Source organism: Anabrus simplex, chromosome 2 (genome assembly GCF_040414725.1).
Source record: "Anabrus simplex isolate iqAnaSimp1 chromosome 2, ASM4041472v1, whole genome shotgun sequence".
NCBI classification, from domain to species: domain Eukaryota; kingdom Metazoa; phylum Arthropoda; class Insecta; order Orthoptera; family Tettigoniidae; genus Anabrus; species Anabrus simplex.
Window position 1 is genome coordinate 327,926,041 of NC_090266.1, and position 21,234 is coordinate 327,947,274.

The 21,234-nt window shown below is 41.9% G+C and overlaps 1 protein-coding gene across 1 annotated transcript in view; it reads left to right on the forward strand.

The window, feature by feature from the left end:
- The first annotated feature begins 1,920 nt into the window (after window positions 1-1,920).
- LKRSDH (lysine ketoglutarate reductase/saccharopine dehydrogenase) overlaps window positions 1,921-21,234 on the forward strand; it is a 232,130-nt gene continuing 212,816 nt past the window's right edge. The window contains exons 1-2 of the mRNA XM_067140684.2: window positions 1,921-1,962; window positions 8,893-8,968. Of these exons, the coding sequence (XP_066996785.2) occupies window positions 8,903-8,968 (66 nt within the window). The 5' untranslated portion in view covers window positions 1,921-1,962; window positions 8,893-8,902. The remainder of the gene's footprint in view (window positions 1,963-8,892; window positions 8,969-21,234) is intronic.

A 21,234-nucleotide genomic window follows, 5' to 3' on the forward strand; every position in this document is an offset into this window, starting at 1 on the left:
CCTTAATTAAGGCCACGGCCGCTTCCTTCCACTTCCTAGGCCTTTCCTATCCCATCGTCGCCAAAGACCTATCTGTGTCGGTGCGACGTAAAACAAATAGCAAAAAAAAAAAAAAAGCAGCGGCAGCTAGTAGTTTTTCACCATGCTAAAGGTAAAAGTTGTCGTAAAATTGCTGAAATGTTACAAATGAAGAAAAGTACAGTCTCTGATATTATCACAAGATTCCGGGAGGAAGATAGGATTGACATCTATCGCATACGGGACGTCCAAGAACTTTTTTCTGTGAGGGAAGAGTGTTATATCATCAGAAAAATGAAAAAGGCACCCAAGTTAAGTACTCCAAAACTCGCTACGGAGATTGCCGCAGATACCAGAAAGAAAGTTCATCCCTAAACAATACGGAGAGTGCTCAGAAGAGGTAACTTTCACGGCCATATTGCAAGAAGGAAGCCCTTCATTAATCAAGTAAATCGAAGAAAGAGAATGCTGATTGCGAAAGAGCATGTTAAAGAAGACAATGAGTGGTGGAATGACGTTATAGTTGCTGATGAGAGTAAATTTAACATATTTCAATCTGATGGGAGGATAACAGTTTGGCGGCGTCCTAATACTGAGCTTCAAGAGAAATATCTGAAAGCAACTGTGAAGCATGGTGGTGGACATGTAATGGTGTGGGGGTTTATGTCGGCGAATGGAGTTGGTGAATTGGTTTTTATTTAGGGTAAAATGGACCACTTTCAATACCTTAAAATACTGAGGGACAATATGAAAAAGAGTGCCGAAAAGATGGGGATTGGTGAACATATTAAGTTTTATCAAGATAACGACCCAAAGCATATGGCCTGGAATGTAAGGATGTGGTTATTGTTTAATTGCGCAAAGGTGCTTCATCCTCCCCCTCAATCACCAGACTTGAATGGGATTGAGAATCTTTGGGACAAACTGGATAAAGAAATAAGGAAAACAACAATCACATCTAGAGAATAACTGAAAAATTGACTTGGAGAAGATTGGCAGAAGATATCTCCCGATTACATCCGGAAATTAGTGGAGAGCATGCCAAGTCGACTCAGGGAAGTAATTATAATGAAAGGAAAGCCCACCAGAAACTGAACCTTTAGGACCATAAGTAAAACGACAAGTGTCCGAATAATTTTGTGCAATATTGGTTTTGATTTTGATTTTGTTTTTAATGATTGTATTTTCATTGAACGTGTTCATTAGAATAATGATGGATGTTTAGTTTTATATTCCATACAGAAACTTGTATCTAATTTATATGAGTGCTTTATTATTACTGAAACCACTAATACAAAGGAAACTATAATAAATCATCTCTGTCCGAATAATTATGCGAGTCACTGTATATATTAATCAAAAAACAAAAACCAATTCCCATACCGCAACAGCCTCGGAAGGCCATGGCCTACCAAGCGACCGCTGCTCAGCCCGAAGGCCTGCAGATTATAAGGTGTCGTGTGGTCATCATCAAGAATCCTCTCGGCCGTTTCTTGGCTACCTAGATCGAGGACACCATCCCACCGTCAGATAGGTCCTCAATTATAAATGAGGCCAGGAATCGAACCCGGGGCCTTCGGGTAAGAGGCAGGCACGTTACACCTACACCGTGGTACTGGCCATATATGCATCATGTCTATATATTTATTATCAAACTGTCCCAAATATAAAGGGTAGTTGTCCACATAAAGAAACATGAACATCAAGTATGTCCACTTATTCGGCTGGTCCCAAAAGCAACACATCGCACTCGACAGCCACGCACCTTTGATCCATTTATCTTCTTTGGTTTCTTTTACCAAACAGTATCAAAACGTTCCATTTAGGATGCAAAATAAAGAGGTCTTGGCCGTCTGACCTTGTTATCTCGTTGTCTTGCTTCACGACGTATTGCGTGTAGCTCAGAGTTCTTCCTGCAGACCTATGAGTAGGGTCCCATCAGTGGTAAGTACTTACTAGAATTATTATCAGTAAGTAAGCAGTAGAATTAATACGTTTCGGACGCTGGAGTATTCAGCAATATATTCCTCGGTATTCTCCCATCACTTACTTACAGAAAATAGTGACCCATCGAGTCATACACGCATTTTTGAAACTTCCAGTTCATTTAATAACTGACCGGGCTCCATAGCTGCAGTCGCTTAAGTGCGGCCAGTATCCAGTATTCGGGAGAGAGTAGGTTCGAACCCCACTGTCGGTAGCCCTGAAAATGACTTTCCGTAGTTTCCCATTTTCACACCAGGAAAATGCTGGGGCTGTACCTTAATTAAGGCCACGGCCGCTTCCTTCCCACTCCTAGCCCTTTGCTGTCCCATCGTCGCCATAAGACCTATCTGTGTCGGTGCGACGTAAAGCAACTAGCAAAAAAAAAAAATAATAATAATAATAAATTTATAACTGAAGGGGATAGTTCATAAGGGCTAAAGGGCACAATCTTCATTTTTAACAATCCATCATATTTACATTCTGTTTTCACCTATTGAGCCTCCAAAGTGGTGTAATAGATTCGCAAGATATCGAGACCCTGTAATGATAAAAGCGACTGAAAATTTAGTGGAAGCCATTTATACAACTATTGTTATAGATTAATTAATTTAAAAATATTCTACTGCGGTAGCAATTTCTACTAATTTATTACACCTATTTGTTTTAAAAGATCACAACATTATTTAACCTGTAAATTTGCAAAATACTCATTTAAAACGTGACCTCTTTGGTGGGAATCGAACCCCCTCTACTCAGTTGACCTCCCGAGGCATAGTGGACCCCGTTCCAGCCCTCGTACCACTTTTCAAATTTCGTGGTAGAGCCGGGGTGACAGCTAATCACACTAACCACTACACCACAGAGGTGGATTTACGTTTCATTACCCTAATTTTTTTTCAGGATGACCCAACATACACAATCCCATTGAACCATGAATGACCACACTTACTCATTAGCATAGATCCAATCACATTCACGATAACTGATTCAATCGCGGACTCCTCTTCAGTCGAGCTACTCACTGGACACTACAAGCACTGTGTCGCCAGCACAGCACACTGACGAGGGGATCCCGCCAAGTGTAACAACCCGATTTGCCAGAAACTTCGCTCAGGGAAAGAGGGCTCGAACACACGCCCGCAAACATTCGTCTGTTTCCACCGTGCTTTACGTGCCTCTTAGCACGTAGTAAACTCAACAAACACGTTAGCGCAGACGCAACCTAATACTTTGCGCCCTGTGTTCAAATCCCGATTATTTTTTTATTTATGTTTTGTTTGTTTTATTTATTTACACGAATGTTTTGTGCAATGTATTTTGAAATCGTCATTTTCCGTCTATTAATATTCTGTCTGGTAAATTAATTTTAAGTGGCGGTCTGGTGTGGTGTGGTGGTTATTGTGCTACGAAATTTGAAAAGTAGTACGAAGGCTGGAACGGGGTCCAATCACCCTCGGGAGGGGGGTTCGATTCCCACCTCAGCCATCTTCGAAGTGGTTTTCCGTGGTTTCCCACTTCTCTTCCAGGCAAATGCCAGGATGATACGTACCTTAAGGCCACGGCCGCTTCCTTCCCTCTTCCTTGTTTGTCCTTTCCAATCTTCCTTGTCTGTCTCTTCCAAACTTCCCATCCCCCAACAAGGCGCTTGTTCAGCATAGCAGGTGAGGCAACCTGGGCGATTTACTGTTCTTCCTTCTTAGTTGTATTCCCCGAGCCAAAGTCACACGCTCCAGGACATTGCCTTTAAGGCGGTAGAGGTGGGAACTCTCGCTGAGTCCAAGGGAAAAACCAACCCTGGAGAATAAATGGATTAAGAAAGAAAGAAAGAAAGAAAGAAAGAAAGAAAGAAAGAAAGAAATAATAATAATAATAATCATCATCATCATCATCTGTTTACCCTCCAGGTTCGGTTTTTCCCTCGGACTCAGCGAGGGATACCACCTCTACCGCCTCAAGGGCAGTGTCCTGGAGCTTCAGACTCTTGGTCGGAGGATACAACTGGGGAGAATGACCAGTACCTCGCCCAGGCGGCCTCACCTGCTATGCTGAATAGGGGCCTTGCGGGGGATGGGGAAGATTGGAAGGGATAGACAAGGAAGAGGGAAGGAGGCGGTCATGGCCTTAAGTTAGGTACCATCCCGGCATTTTCCTGGAAGAGAAGTGGGAAACCACGGAAAACCACTTCCAGGATGGCTGAGGAGGGAATCGAACCCACCTCTACTCAGCTGACCTCCCGAGGCTGAGTGGACCCTGTTCCAGCCCTCGTACCACTTTTCAAATTTCGTGGCAGAGCCGGGAATCGAACCCGGACCTCCGGGGGTGGCAGCTAATCACGCTAACCACTACATCACAGAGGGGGACTATGATCGAATTAACAAATAAAAATTACGATTACCATGTAATTGTAACTGCCATTAACAAATATGTCCCTATATTTGTATTTGTGGCATGTTCAATTACAATTACAGAATTGAAAAAGTAACTGTACGAAAGTCCGCCTCTGTGGTTTAGTGGTTAGTGTGATAAGCTGCCACACCCAGACGCCCGGGTTCGATTCCCACCTCTGCGACGAAATTCGGAAAGTGGTACGAGAACTGGAATAACGGGGTCCACTCAGCCTCGTGAGGTCAATTGAGTAAAGGGGGGTTCGATTCCATCCTCAGCCATCCGCGAAGCGGTTTTCCGTGGTTTCCCACTTCTCCTCCGGGCAAATGCCGGGATGGTACCTAACTTACGGCCACAGCTGCTTCCTTCCCTCTTCCTTGTCTATCCCTTCCAATCTTCCCGTCCCACACAAGGCCCCTGTTCAGCATAACAAGAGAGGCCGCCTGGGCGATTTACTGGCCCTACTCCCCAGTTGTATCCCCCGACCCAGAGTCTCACACTCCAGGACACTGCCCTTGAGGCTGTAGAGGTAGGATCCCTCGCTGAGACCTTGGGAAAAGCCAACCCTGGAGGGTAAACAGATTAAGAAAGAAGAAGAACTGGCCAAAAAATTACGGTTATGTAATTGTGACCGTAATTGTGTATGCCAATTACAGTTACTTACTGGTAATGTTCTGAACACAACACAATAAAGAAACAAATGACAATTTACTTATTAAGGTCACAAATGCACTCGTTTTACGATACGGTGTACGTCCCACCGACACAGGTAGGTTTTATGGCGTCGATGGGATAGGAAAGGGCTCGGAGTGGAAAGGAAGTGGCCGTACCTTAATTAAGGTATATTCCCAGCATTTGTCTGGTGTTAAAATGGGAAACCACTGAATACCATCTACACGGCCGCCGACAGTGACGTTTGAACCCACTATCTCTCGGATGCAAGCTCACAGCTGCGCGCCCCTAACCATACGGCCAGCTTACCCGGAAAATGCACCTGTAACCGTTTACACATACAGTGTATACACGCTTATTTTTGAGTGTCTATCATATACAGGTATATTCTTGTATGTCCATAACTCTTGCCAGCTTGCTCGTCATTTTAGTTTGATCCTCCGAGTCGTGTTTCATAGTTCACATTTGCTTTTAAAATTATGCGTTTCAAGAACATATCATCGGAAAGGCGGTTTGCTTTTGGCCAGTTAGTAATTGTACAGTAGTACTTGAGAACAGTCTTTCGACTGAAGAGGACGAAAGGAGTGGATTACTGTGTTGTAGAAAAACTTGCTTGATTTCTGGGTTGTTTGTTAACAGTGGGCCGGCCCCGTGGTGTAGGGATAGCGTGCCTGCCTTTTACCCGGAGGCCCAGGGTTCGATTGCCGGCCAGGTCAGGGATTTTTGCCTGGATCTGAGGGCTGGTTCGAGGTCCAATCAGCCTAAGTGATTAGAATTGAGGAGCTATCTGATGGTGAGATAGCGGCCCCGGTCTAGAAAGTGAAGAATAACGGCCGAGAGGATCCGTCATGCTGACCACACGACACCTCGTAATCTGCAGGCCTTTTGGCTAAGCAGCGGTCACTTGGTAGTCCAATGACCTTCAGTGCTCTAGTGCCATGGGGTTAGGATATTTTAACAATGCCAAAGTGTGCTATTACGAGTTCAGACTTTGTTCCGGGTTGACTGTATTGAAGTTCACTGTCAGTCCGTCTCTGTAGTGTAGACTAGTGGTTAGTGTGATTAGCTGCCACCCCCGGAGGCCCGGGTTCGATTCTGCCACGAAATTTGAAGAGTGGTACGAGGGCTGGAACGGGGTCCACTCAGCTTCGAAAGGTCAACTGAGTAGAGGTGGATTCGATTCCCACCTCAACCATCCTGGAAGTTGTTTTCCGTGGTTTCCCACTTCTCCTCCAGGCAAATGCCGGGATGGTACCTAACATAAGGCCACGGCCGCATCTTTCCCTCTTCCTTGTCCATCCCATCCAATCTTCCCATCCCCCCGCAAGGCTCCTGTTCAGCATAGGAAGTGAGGCCGTCTGGGCGAGGTACTGGTCATCCTCCCGAGTTGTATCCCCCGACCCAGATTCTGAAGCTCAAGGACACTGCCCTCGAGGCGGTAGAGGTGGGACCCCTCGCTGAGTTCGAGGGAAAAACCGACCCTGGAGGGTAAAATGATAAAGAAGAAGGAGAGACAATATAGAATAAATTATAACTCACATTGTTTCAGCTGTTCGAACGTGTTTCTTCGTTAGGTTTATTAGAAACACTGTCACTTGTATTTGCTTCAGGAATGACTTACTTAGACACTGCAGTTAGAAATAGCCGTTTGAGCTTTACATATCGTAGTTGCGCCTGCGGAAACCGCTATGAGATAATATTTTTGGAGAGATACTAACCCGCAGCACATATATATGATATCGGAATTACACCGACAAAAATCGGGGATGCTCTTCGTGTTTTATAAGGAACGATGGCGCAATCGAATTGGTGGAGAAAACTTTTCTTTTCGAGAAAATACCTAAGGATATTTTGTTACATCCGGATGCGCGATTTAAATTGACGAACTCACCGTATTTGCTGTGGTGTATGGTTAGCGTGACAAGCTGTCATCAGGGCTGACCCGGCTCTGCCACGAAATCTGAAAAGTGGTACGAGGACTGGAGAGGGATCTACTAAGCCTCGGTGGGTCAACTGAGTAGAGAGGGGTTCAATTCCCACCTCAGCCATCCTCGAAGGGATTATCCATGGTTTTCCAATTCCCCTTGAGGCAAATGCCGGGATGGTATCTAACTTAAGGCCACAGCCGCTTCCTTCCCTCTTCCTTGTCTATCCCTTTCAATCCCCCGGCAAGGCCCCTGTTCTGCATAGCAGGTGATGCCGCCTGACTGAGGTAATGATCCTCCTCCCCAGTTTAATCCTCGATTAGAGGGAAATGTGAGCTTGCAGCAGAACGTGGTAAAGAACAGAGGAGTCCGCGTGGCAGGACGTTCAACCCTGCACTTCTAGCGCGCCTGTGGACTGGGAGTCGACAGGCTCAAGTGGATGCCCATTGGGCAGCCGAGCTGCAGCAATAATCCGACCTACGAGTTCTTCGTTTCGGTCAGAAAGACGTATTACACCATAAGCCTTCGGCACAGTCCCTCCGTTTCTTCTTTTTGCCAAGGCAATTTCTATACACTTTCTTCCAGGTTGCTGTTGAAGGAAGATCAATCAATCAATCAATCAATCAATCAATCAATCAATCAATCAATCAATCAATACTGATCTGCATTTAGGGCAGTCGCCCACGTGGCAGATTCCCTATCTGTTGCTTTCCTAGCCTTTTCCTAAATGATTTCAAAGAAACTGGAAATTTATTGAACATCTCCCTTGGTAAGTTATTCCAATCCCTAACTCCCCTTCCTATAAATGAATATTTGCCCCAGTTTGTCCTCTTGAATTCCAACTTTATCTTCATATTGTGATCTTTCCTACTTTTATAAACGCCATTCAAACTTATTCGTCTACTAATGTCATTCCACGCCACCTCCCCGCTGACAGCTCGGAACATACCACTTAGTCGAGCAGCTCTTCTTCTCTCTCTCAGTTCTTCCCAACCCAAACATTGCAATATTTTTGTAACGCTACTCTTTTGTCGGAAATCACCCAGAACAAATCGAGCTGCTTTTCTTTGGATTTTTTCCAGTTCTTGAATCAGGTAATCCTGGTGAGGGTCCCATACACTGGAACCATACTCTAGTTGGGGTATTACCAGAGACTTATATGCACTCTCCTTTACATCCTTACTACAACCCCTAAACACCCTCATAACCATGTGCAGAGATCTGTACCCTTTATTTACAATCCCATTTATGTGATTACCCCAATGAAGATCTTTCCTTATATTAACACCTAGATACTTACAATGATCCCCAAAAGGAACTTTCACCCCATCAACGCAGTAATTAAAACTGAGAGGACTTTTCCTATTTGTGAAACTCACAACCTGACTTTTAACCCCGTTTATCAACATATCATTGCCTGCTGTCCATCTCACAACATTTTCGAGGTCACGCTGCAGTTGCTCACAATCTTGTAACTTATTTATCACTCTATAGAGAATAACATCATCCGCAAAAAGCCTTACCTCCGATTCCACTCCTTTACTCATATCATTTATATATATAAGAAAACATAAAGGTCCGATAATACTGCCTTGAGGAATTCCCCTCTTAATTATTACAGGGTCAGATAAAGCTTCACCTAGTCGAATTCTCTGAGATCTATTTTCTAGAAATATAGCAACCCACTCAGTCACTCTTTTGTCTAATCCAATTGCACTCATTTTTGCCAGTAGTCTACCATGATCCACCCAATCAAATGCTTTAGACAGGTCAATCGCGATACAGTCCACATGGATATCGACTATCTTTTCTATGAAGTAAAGATTCTACGTTCTTTTTAATTGTATTAAATAGTTTAATATAAATCTATAGAATACAAAATGTAATAAACATTATGTCTTTCCAGGAACATCGTTATGCAGAATTTTGTGACCAAGAATTTCCCCCGGAAAAGGATATGGCTTTGCGTTAGACTGAAACACGTAAGTAAAACAAAATTAAGTTTATACTCCAACTCCACAGTTATTTAGATTTTTCTGCATAATCTTAATTCAGGAGAGTACTTTAAAACACTCTATACTTCATGTCTTCGTGAATGGCATTGAATCTAGGTTTATGCAACTTAAATTAAATAAAACACACTACGTAATCTAGTGCTTTGCCAAGTGCTCCATTTAACCTACACTGGCTGAAAAAAATATCCAAACACCATGAAATAAGCAATGTAGAATACGGGAATTTCGGCAATATATTTGTCGATGTAACATATTTAATTGATAAAAGGTACAAGACTGCAGGATAATATCCACGCGAGAAAAGCCATCGCAAATATGCCATGCTGGTTCATTAATAACCGGTGTAATCGCCTGACTGTTGAACGCAGGCAAGCAAACGTGCATGCATTGTGTCGTACAGGTGCCGGATGTCAGCTTGTGGGACGGAGTTCCATGCCTACGGAGACGAGGCGTTTTCATTCCCCGCCCGAAGGGCAGGGTGGGCCTCTCTTAGGGTGACACCCTCTCTCAGGCCGGGAGATTTGAAGAAAAGAGTGAGGTGTGGTGGAGGAGAAAGATGGGAAAAAGTAAGTAACGAATTCATGAAGGAGGAATGGTGGGGTACGGGTGTGTGGGTTGAGGAGTTGTAGGGCTGCGGCGATGTGACATAGTGACGTTGTAAGGAGTCTGCAGAGATCTGTATGTGGAGGTGGGTGGAAGAAGGAACGTGTTCGGGTAAGGGGTGGACGTACGTAGTGACGAGTTATATAGGGAGGATGAGCTAGCCGGGTGCGATGACGTGTAGCGGCGGATGGATGTCTGGGCAATGGTTGAGGAGGGAAGCGAGATGGTTCCACTTTATGATGGCGTCGGTAGATGTGAGCTCCACTGGAGATTAGGCGATTGACTGCGTCTTCTGTCGGTAGATAGAGGCGTACTAATGAGGTCGCCCCAGAGGAGATCATAATGCGGAACGATCGCCGTGCTGGGACGCCTGTTGCGTGAAGTTCATGTAGGACTTCTGGTTCAGTGATGGTGGTGGCAACTAAACATTGCGGGTTGAGATGGTGGTGACGATGTTGGCGGTGCGGTGGCTGCTGTAGTTGAGGCAGGTGCATCGTTGATTTGCTGGTGATGGAAGTAGCGGAGTGGGGTACGTAGAAGCCTAGAGCGTTCAGGGGTGGGTTGAATGGGAAGGGATTTGAATTTGAATTTATTGATCATGATTTACATGCCACTGAGGCTGAAAAGCCCCTTTATGTAGCATCTTCTTATAATACAATACAGGTTTATGAACACAGTAACTAAATTTTTATAATATTAAAGTATTAAACTAAACATGAAACTTAAAAAAATGAAAATACAGATACCAAATCCAGTAAGGTTAAGACATACATTATATAATAAGTAAGAAAGTAAATCATAAAGCCCTTCTGTTATTTTGGACTACATGGATTTAAAGAATATAAAGCTAAAGCAGAGAAACAATTTTCTTCGAAATATACATATTTCAGATTGTTCGACACAAGAATGCCTGATCTCAGCCTCTTGCGTACTCCTCCAGAAAGATAGATGTTAAGAACTGCTTTAGTTGTGTACAGTTAGTGTTATTTGCGAAACGGTGAAGATTAAAGACGTTAAAGATACGTGATGCAGTGCAAACAAAGGATTTGTTAAATTTAGTGGTACGATGAAGGGGAATTTGAAGGGTAGATGTTGTAAACCTATTATCCCTGTTATGTACCGACTCCATAGTTTTAAATGCATTATAAAGGTAGGATGGTGTCTTCAGTTTGAGAATTTTCTGCTACTGGTGAAGGATGGGAGTAAGTTGAAGTTATAGTAGAAATGTATCGAAGGGTGAAGGCGGAGGTCGTTTTAGTCGTGGTGGTGGTGGTAGTGGTAGCGGACATAATGGTAGGAGCGAAGTGTAGTCTGGGATGGCAAACTTGCAGTGCGGAGTTCGGCCGCTTGTTTGGTTGAGTTCGGCAGGGAGCTGAGGTAGAGTTGACCAGCAACCCGGCCGAGCAAAAACAGAAGGAAATGCTGTGGAGTTCAGCGACGTCCAGTAGCAGAGAGGTCGATAAAAGACATTCCATGCCTATTGCACTTTGTCGGTCAATACAGAGACGGTTAATGCCGGTTGTGGATGGCGCTGCAGATGTCGTCCACTGATATCCCGTACGTGCTCGATTAGGGACGGATCGGTTATCGAGCAGGCCAAGCAACATATCGACAGTCTGTAGAGCACGTTGGGTTACAACAGTGGCATGGAGGCGTGCATTACTCTATTGGAAAACACCCCCGGGAGTGCTGTTCATGGATGGCAGCCCAACAGGTCGAATCACCAGACGGACGTACACATCTGCAGACAGGGTGCGTGGGATATCAACGAGAGTGTTCCTGCTGCCATAGGAAATTGCTCCTCAGACCAAAACTCTCGGTGTAGGTCCAGTGTGTCGATGCCGCAGACAGGTGGAATGCAGGCGCTCACCTGGCCTCCTTCTAAACAACCCACGGCCATCCCTGGCACCAAGGCAGAGCCGGATTTCATCGGAAAACACAATGGACCTCCACTCAATCCTACAATGAGCTCTCGCTTGACACCACTGAAGTCGTTTGGAGTAATTGGAATGAACGCCGCAGGACGTCTGGCTCGCAGCTGTCCTTCAAGTAACCGATTTCGAACAGTTCGTTGCGTCTCTGTGGTGCCAACTGCCGCTTGAATTTCTGCTGCAGACGCAGCCCACTGCTCCACAGCCATACGCCATACGCCATGCGCGGTCCTCCCTCTCGGCGGTACCACGGGGACGTTCGGAGCCTGGTCTTCCTTCGAGCGAACCTTCTCGTGACCACTGCTGCTAGCTCGCATACACAGTGGAGACATTCCTGCCAAGTCGTTCTGCAATAGCACGGAAGGAAAATCCGCCTTCACGTAGCCCTAGTACACGGCCTCGTACAACCGCAGTGACCTGTTGATACTGGCCTCTTCGTCGTCGTAAAGGCATTCTTGTTCCACTAACAGTCACTCCGTCCAATCTCTCAGGTAACTAACTCTCGCACGGTACAGCCCGTATTTAAAGCAAACCTGATGTGCAACGTCATGGGGCAGCTACCAGGGCCACGCTAATGCGATCTGCGTGAAATTTGAATCAATGCAATCTTTCAAATGTATAAGCACGCCTAACAACGTTCGTTAATCCAGCACGAGCCCTTCTTCGTGTTCGGATGGTTTTTCCGCCAGTGTATTTACTGACTCTAAATCCTTTAAAGTTATTTGTGTCACCTATCTACGTATTGAATTAGATAAGTGGAATGCCATTAAAACATTATTATATTTAGGAAAACTAGTTTAATAACCACGAAGCCTCTGCTTTGCTACGTAAAATACGGAGACTATTTTTCATTGTTATGTGTAAATAATGCCTTGGCTACACAGGCACCTACTTATGAGCTGTAAGGATATAACCCTTTTCAAGGCCGTACCCAGAGTGTTAGTTATGGGTGTTCAACGTTCAACCCATCCCCCCGCCCCCGAAATAAAAAAGTGACTTGACAAATTCAAACAGCATATACGGGTTTTCAAAAATTCAAGCCATTAAAACAAAAGTATTATGAAATCAAGAATTTGGAAAACAATTGAATTTAACTTATAAAACTGAGCCGTCTTTAAATGCTTTACTATGAATGTACTGTAGTTAACAAATTTACTGAAAAAATTAATACATTTTAGGTAGATTATATTTGCTTCCTTTTCATATTTTTAACACGTTTTGCACCATCATTCCATTATTTTACACCGCAGACCAAGTTATTCTTGTCTAAAATGTTTTGTGTGGGGCTTATTTTTTAGAATCGTACAAATACAGTAAACGAAAAACAAAGTATATTGTCTTAATACCTATACATCTGGCACATTCGTGATTAGTTCATGTTGATCATGTATCACATGTACTTAAATGATTCTTCTACTTTCCTGGCCATTTTCCCAGTTATCTTGGATCGGCACTAATGTGGATTAAGCCCTGTTTTTAGGATGTCAGATGCCCTTCCTGAAACCAAAAATATGAGAGAAGGATTTATTCACTATTGCGCGTTTCTGTACTGGTCAGAAATATGATATTTTGTGTATAGAGGAAAGAGACAATCAATCAATCAATCAATCAATCAATCAATCAATCAATCAATCAATCAATCAATCAATCAATCAATCAATCAATCAATCAATCAATCAATCAATCAATCAATCAGTCAATACTGATCTGCATTTAGGGCAGTCGTCCAGGTGGCAGATTCCCTATCTGTTGTTTTCATAGCCTTTTCTTAAATGATTTCAATGACATTGGAAATTTATTGAACATCTCCCTTGGTAAGTTATTCTAATCCCTAACTCCCCTTCCTACAAATGAATATTTGCCCCAATTTGTCCTCTTGAATTCCAACATTATCTTCACATTGTGATCTTTCCTACTTTTAAAGACGCCACTCAAACTTATTCGTCTACTAATATCATTCAACGCCATTTCTCTGCTGACAGCTCAGAACATACCACTTAGTCGAGCAGCTCGTCTTCTTTCTCCCAGTTCTTCCCAGCCCAAACTTCGCAACATTTTTGTAACGCTACTCTTTTGTCGGAAATCAACAAGAACAAATCGAGCTGCTTTTCTTTGGATTTTTTCCAGTTCTTGAATCAAGTAATCCTGGTGAGGGTCCCATACACTGGAACCATACTCCAGTTGGGCTCTTACTAGAAACTTATATTCCCTCTCCTTTACATCCTTACTACAACCCCCAAACACCCTCATAATCATGTGCAGAGATCTGTATCCTTTATTTACAATCCCATTTATGTGATTACCCCAATGAAGATCTTTCCTTATATTAAGACCTAAGTACTTACAATGATCCCCAAAAGGAACTTTCACCCCATCAACACAGTAATTAAAAGTGAGAGGACTTTTCCTATTTGTGAAACTCACAACCTGACTTTTAACCCCGTTTATCATCATGCCATTGCCTACTGTCCATCTCAGAACATTATCGAGGTCATTTTGCAGTTGCTCACAATCTTGTAACTTATCTACTACCTCTGATTCCACTCCTTTACTTATATCATTTATATATATAAGAAAATATGAAAGTCCAATAATACTGCCTTGAAGAATTCCCCTCTTAAGTATTACAGGGTCAGCCCATTCAGTCACTCTTTTGTCCAGTCCAATTGCACTCATTTTTGCCGGTAGTCTCCCATGATCCACCTTATTGATTGATTGATGATTAAACTTTTCAACATTTTTTATTTAATAATAATGATAATAGTGCATGCCATCTGCATAGTCTTGGTAGTGGCCTAATGAGGATAAAATAATGGCAAAAGTGTCATAAACACCCATTCCCCAACCCAGGGTAATTAACAGTATGAGGGGGTTGATTTGCAAAATTAAACCGCTGCCATCGGACCAAAGGCAAGCATTCTATACATTTAGCCCAAAGCCGGTGTCCGAGCTAGAAGAATTAACCAAACGTGGTTAATATCCTTGGCCCGTCCTTGAAATTAACCGGGACCCTATATCAATACGCTGACAGTGCATTCTGTTAGCCGGATTCCCAAATATACTGAAGAGACTGAAATACACATTCTTATTGTAACAGGAAATGCCCGTACTTTATGCTTGAAGAGCATGAGATGATACGCTGGGCGTGTACGGCACATTAAATTGGAGTAGTACAGAGAGTGAGAGGATTTGCTTTGAATGAAGTTCTAATTTTTTTAACTGTTTAGTTCATTGTGAAAAATCAAGTTCATATCATCTCAGTACAGTAGATGATGGATTGGGAATGACCTTTCTCCGTCATGTGGCTGGCGATGTCCCGCGCAGTTCTGCTACTGCTCTCGTCCTCACCATGGATCAGCACTCGGCACCATGGAACCACGTCCACTCCAACGAGGGAAGCTCTAGAAGTTCTTGAAGTTCTAGAAATTCTTGAAGTTCTTGAAGATCTTGGAGGTCTGGGTGTTCGGTTTGCCAAGATCACTCACTCCGAAGGATAGCCCGAACACACGCATTTAAGCCCTTGTACATATTGGACATATTAGTCTGAGGTGTAATTTCTGAATTCACTTTAATCATTTCCATGAAAGGATAAGAAAATAAATGCAAAGATGTCGTATCGAATGTCACTGAAATAGACACAAATGTTTATGGCAAATAAACTGGTCACTTGAGAAAATAAAGAAATTAACTTTCATGCCGCCGAATGTCAATGGAATCGAACCCGCATTCTTTTTAACGTACGTGATACTTGGCACAAATTTTGATATTGTTCACAAATAGTTCAGTTAAGCTTTTAACGTTCGAAGAATATAACAATTATTTGTGGAGTTCTGCTGCTTTATGATTGCTTTGCATGTATTTACAAAGTTTACTTAGCCCTGTGATGGCGCTATGAATGGCAATTACTTCACTTTCGTAGAAGAAGTTAAACACTTTACATGTGAAATTAGTTCCGTTGACACTCACTGTTATAATATGACAAGAATTAGCACTATTAGACTATTAATGCAGGAGTGAAATTATTCCCGTTCACTCACACTGTCCTGTTTATGTTCAAACATGAATAATAACACTGGTAAGGCTTTATAATATTTGGCAGTGAAAATTAGTTTCGTTCACTAATGGTCCTGAGTTCATCTAAAGATACCGTAAAATTACAAGCTTATTCACACGCGGAGTTTTGATGTTTTCCTAACATTCAGATTTCACTTCAAAAATACAAGTCCTAATGTACTGTTCAATGTTCTAAGTTCGTTATCTGCAGAAATATTTCAATCACTCGGAGATATTTACTACCGGAGAAAATACAAGTACTAATGCACTGTTCGAGATTCTAAGTTCGCAAGACTGTTGAAATGTTTCAATCACTTCGTATAGTTGGCTGTAGATTCCGATTCCTTACTGTCACATCGCGGCACGAACTTCCTTCAGCCAACCGCCCTGGTTCGACTGTGGGACAAAACTGTGTCGTGTTGAATTATCGCTCCTCTTTTATACCAAAGTCGCGGAGATTGCAGCTGTTTCATTTTTTCAATATCTTCCTAAATCCGAAGTGGATTTTAACGAAACTTCGTAGTATTGGAGATATTAAAATGATGTATACGGGGATGTTATTATTATATTCGTATAGTAATTGCTATACGAGTTATTAATGATAGAATGTTTGGAAGGTTCTATGGATGATGCAACTTAGCCTTGGCGAGCCGGAGCTGGCTCCTACGTCACTCGCAACATGCTTGCTGTCGCCAGCTACTCTGTTGGCGCGCGGCGCGTATTTTAAGTTTGAAATACTTAAACTCTAATGCTGGACCAGCGTTCCTGGTACATAATGTTTATAGCAAAGAATTCAAATAACGGATTTATTTTTCTTAATAAAATATTCTGTTTTCAGTCTCAAATTTTTCAGTGTCCTACTAGATTTCTTCCAGAATAGTTGTCGCCTATTCAAGCTTGCAAATAAAAATTAATTACTTTTAAACTGTTCCTGGCGGTCACTAAACAAATTCATCACTTTCAATTTTCATTAGAACAATTGCATTTTGTAAAACTCTAGCATGTGTCAGCCTATTAACGAAAGGTCAATCCCTGACTCGGAAGCAGGAAGATAAATGATCGCAAAGGAAATATCTAGCCTGAATAAAACCGAGCAGATTTAGTACAGAAACAGAGCTACAGAAATTGGAAGAAAAACCCAACAGATGTGGGACACCTTTTTCCTAGCATAGTTTTCTTTCTTGTTCCCCCCGCCACCTCCCCAAGTAAATAAATAGAGAAATGGTGCGAAGTTATTTTAAATTCGTATACAGACACCACAAGTCTTACCATCGTATCGTTCTGACTGCCATTTAACTTGTTGATTGTTATTAGTTAGAGTTTGATCGTGATCTTGCGAGTTCTTTATTCTAACATTGTAACACACCCGCAATTTTTATGGTAACATATTATAAACTACTGTATATAAATTACTATAATAAACGTTATTATCATTTTATTATTTGCGTTAATTGTTATAATTTATTGGAGTGTGAAGATTGACTGATTTTCAACTGATTTTATGCGATATGCAAATAGATGTAATGAAATATTTAAATTTGCTGCATACTAATATTTATACATTGTGTACACGATTGATGAAATATTAACCTTTTCTTGACTAACTGTCTTCTATACCAACATAATGTATAATCTTTCCCATTTAAAAAAGTACGTATCAGTGAATGTATTTATTCAAAAATCACACAGCTAATTTGAACAAAATATTGCTTACAACATTATGTCAAAAGATAACATTTCATACTCACGAAAAAAAATTCTCATCTTCACATTTTCTGAAATGAAATGGCGTATGGCTTTTAGTGCCGGGAGTGTCCGAGGACAAGTTCGGCTCGCCAGATGCAGGTCTTCCAATTTGACTCCCATAGGCGACCTACGCGTCGTGATAAGGATGAAATGATGATGAAGACGACACATACACCCAGCCCCCGTGTCAGCGAAATTAACCAATTATGGTTAAAATTCCAGACCCTGCCGGGAATCGAACCCGGGACCCCTGTGACCAAAGGCCAGCACGCTAACCATTTAGACATGGAGCCGGACACATTTTCTGAAAAAAATTCGTTACAGAAAGACTTGAAGAATGGAGCTAAAATTATAATATATATTTTGGCTTCAGGTAACCTTGTAAATTCAAAATATTTTAACAGTGGTAAAAAATACATTGTATGCAGTGTTTTTAAAAATTCGTCCACCTCTGTGGTTAGTGTGATTAGCTGCCACCCCCGGAGGCTCCCCGACCAAATGTTTCACGCTCTAGGACACTGCCCTTGATGTGGTAGAGGTGGGATCCCTCGCTGTGTACGAGGGAAATAGCAATCCCGGACGGTATATTGATTAAACAAGAAAGAAAGAAAGAAAGAAAGAAAGAAAGAAAGAAAGAAAGAAAGAGAAAAGTTAGAAAGAGCGGCGGGATGATTAAAACTAAATCGCAAGGTGCTGGTGAACCACCCGATATGCTGTAGATACTTCACCATATCATAGTAGCTTATTTTTCTGTATTTATCATTCAATGTAATGAGTGTATACTTGTTTAGGTATTTATATAGTTATAAATATTTATCGATTGATTTACATATGGAAGAAGAATTAATGAGTCATGATTACATTTTATGAAGGAATATTACTCTTTGTTTAACAATAGCTAATATTAAATATATCACAGGCAAAAATACTTTGTACGTAGAGAATAGTAGAATACTTGGTTTTGATTCTTTGAAACAATGATGTAATAACTTTGTAGTAATCCCCACTCCTTTCCTGCCTGGCCGGTCATGCAGTAGTAAGCAGTACAAGCAGTGAAAATGAACATACTTGATCCTCATACCACTGCTGGCACCCAACGTGCTCTACAGAATGTCGACCAGTTGCCTTGGCCTGCGAGATCACCACAGCTTTCACCCATCGAGCACGTATGGGACATTATGGGATGACAAATCCAGCGTCATCCGTTACCAGTATTAGCCGTTTCTAATTTAACTGATCAAGTGGAACAGGCGTGGAACTCCATCCTACAAAATTATACGTTTGCATGCTTGTATTCAAAATCGTGGTGACTACAGCGGTTATTAGTGTACCAGCACGTCACATGTCTTTTCGCGCATTCTGGAACCTGTAAACTGGAAACATTAATTATACGTAAATAAATATGTTAACTAGACAATTGCTTAGCCTAGATTATATAACTGTAAAATAATGTCTTCTTGGTGTCGGGATTTAATTTTCCGTCAGTGTAATATTGGGCAACCAGCCTCTATTAACACTAATAAGAGAGAATGTGGAAGATGCCCGACCTTCGAAGAATGAAGGCATCGACAAAAGAAAGAGAGGAGAAGTAAGTGGAAGCAATGTCAGACTCAGCTAGGGAACCGTGGTTGCCAACCCACACTCCCAAATTGAGAGCCCCCAGTCCCACTTTAGTCACCTTTAACGGCAGGTGGAGAATGCCTTGGGTGTATTCTACCACGCCCATCCACAGGGTTTCTAATTGCTCCCATAGCTTTTGTTTTTGGAAGCCTGCCCGAACATATCCCACCCCCACCCTCCTCATCGAAGAAAATCCTGGGCACGGCCTTGACCTTTCCATCTGAAAACTTCAATGAGTAAGTTTTTCCATTATCAGACACAAAAGAAAGATAAGGATAAAACATTTTACTTGGATCGTAACAAATTGTTTGGGAATGATTAACAAATAAGGACAAAAATTATACTGATGACGATTTTAACATAATTGGAGCAATTCATACGAAAACGATTCAGTGAGCTGTCTTATTTAATCTGTTTTTAGCAGGTCGTTTTTCAACATTACATACATGTGTGGAACGTTCTAAGATCAAGCATCTGGCCGTGTGGTTAGGGTCACGTAGCTGTGAGCTTGCATTTAGGATATAGTGGGTTCGAACCCTACTGTCGGCAGCTCTGAAGATGGTTTTCCGTGGTTTCCCATTTTCACACCGCACAAATGATGGGGCTGTACTTTAATTAAGGCCACGGCCGCTACCTTCTCACACCTAGCCCTTTCCTATCCCATCGTCGCCATAAGACCTAACTGTGTCGGTGCAACGTAAAGCAAATTGTAAAAGGAACATTCTAAAACATATATTTTCCCTGGAGGAGCACAGATACATATCATACTTTCTACAGTGACTTTTGGTTCTACTTTTCCATCGACAAATTTTAGCTTTGACAGCTGCTAGCAACAGAAGCAATAGAAGTACACTCTGTGTCACCCACACAATCGTTGCAATTCGGGTTGACATGACATTAATATTTTATTTAGATAGATAATATTTATTTTCCTCCAGATCTACAGTACATGACCTTAGTGATCTATAACGGAGAACAATAACAATGTCTAACCTTATCAGGATATGATCAATCAACTTGCATTTGCTGAAAATAAACAAACCAGCAGACAAACCAAAATAAATTTCTATGAAATCATCGACAGACACTGTCAAAAAGGCCTACGGTCATCTCCTTTTCGGAGATCCGTTATCCGTGGGAGTACGACAACTGTGTGAACACGAAACAAAATGGCATACATGGCATAAAATAAGGTAAAATAAAATAAAATACACAGCAGAACGGCACAGGGCGCTTGGCCATCCATATGGAAGGATAAATCCTCCCATTCCTTTCCTGACTGACGCAGCACAGCAAGTCATTACACAATCCACTCCTACATGTCAACACGCGAACCATTACAACTTGTTGAGCCAGACCAACGTTGAAACATCCGCTGAGTCAGTGTCCTCTATTTCTCTCATGTATCTTCCTAGTACATTGTTCTACTTCCATTACTCATTATGACATCATTATCTAAGTACTTACCATTTAAATATTTGCAGGCTAAATCCACTAATACAATCTAATATTACACTCTTTACCAACCGTTGTAATCACCATCACTCTTAATCATACTGAAACTTATATTCTAATTGTAAACAAACGTATCACGCCAAACTCCACATTAACATATACTCCACTACTTTCATTTCCGTCTCATAACAAGCCAAACTCTATCAAGCCAATACCTCTACATAATTTCCATCCATAAACCATCACGCACAAATCTCTCCTCTCATCTTATACCACCACTTACAATTCAATACAATTCAATTATGAAACCTGACCACCTTGCGTTATCATCTACCAACTTAACTTAAGTAGGAACACACTCTATTAAAATAACCATTCCTCAATTCACAATTCAGTCCACTCACCTTCCAACTTAATCCTTCTCTCCTTCGTCAGACCAGACTCCACGTATCTACCACGTATAAACATCTTGCCATTCAAACACATACAACCATAATCACATATTGATTTCAACCTTTCTATTCACTCACTATATACCACCAATTCAACCTCTTATTCAACATCTTTCTGACCATCGTTTTCTCCTCATAAACACGTATTACTTCCTCCCACCACTCCAATTACATCCACCCACTACTTTCTACAACATACATTAAATTATTTAACCATCTTTGGCCACACTCACTCTTAGCAACAATCATTCAAAATACCGACACATGCCACCAAATCACTCTCTTATACCAATAACAACCCCACTCCGTCACCTTCGAACTTATTCTTGATTAACAAACACTTCCACTTATAATTCAAATCTACTTAAGTAAA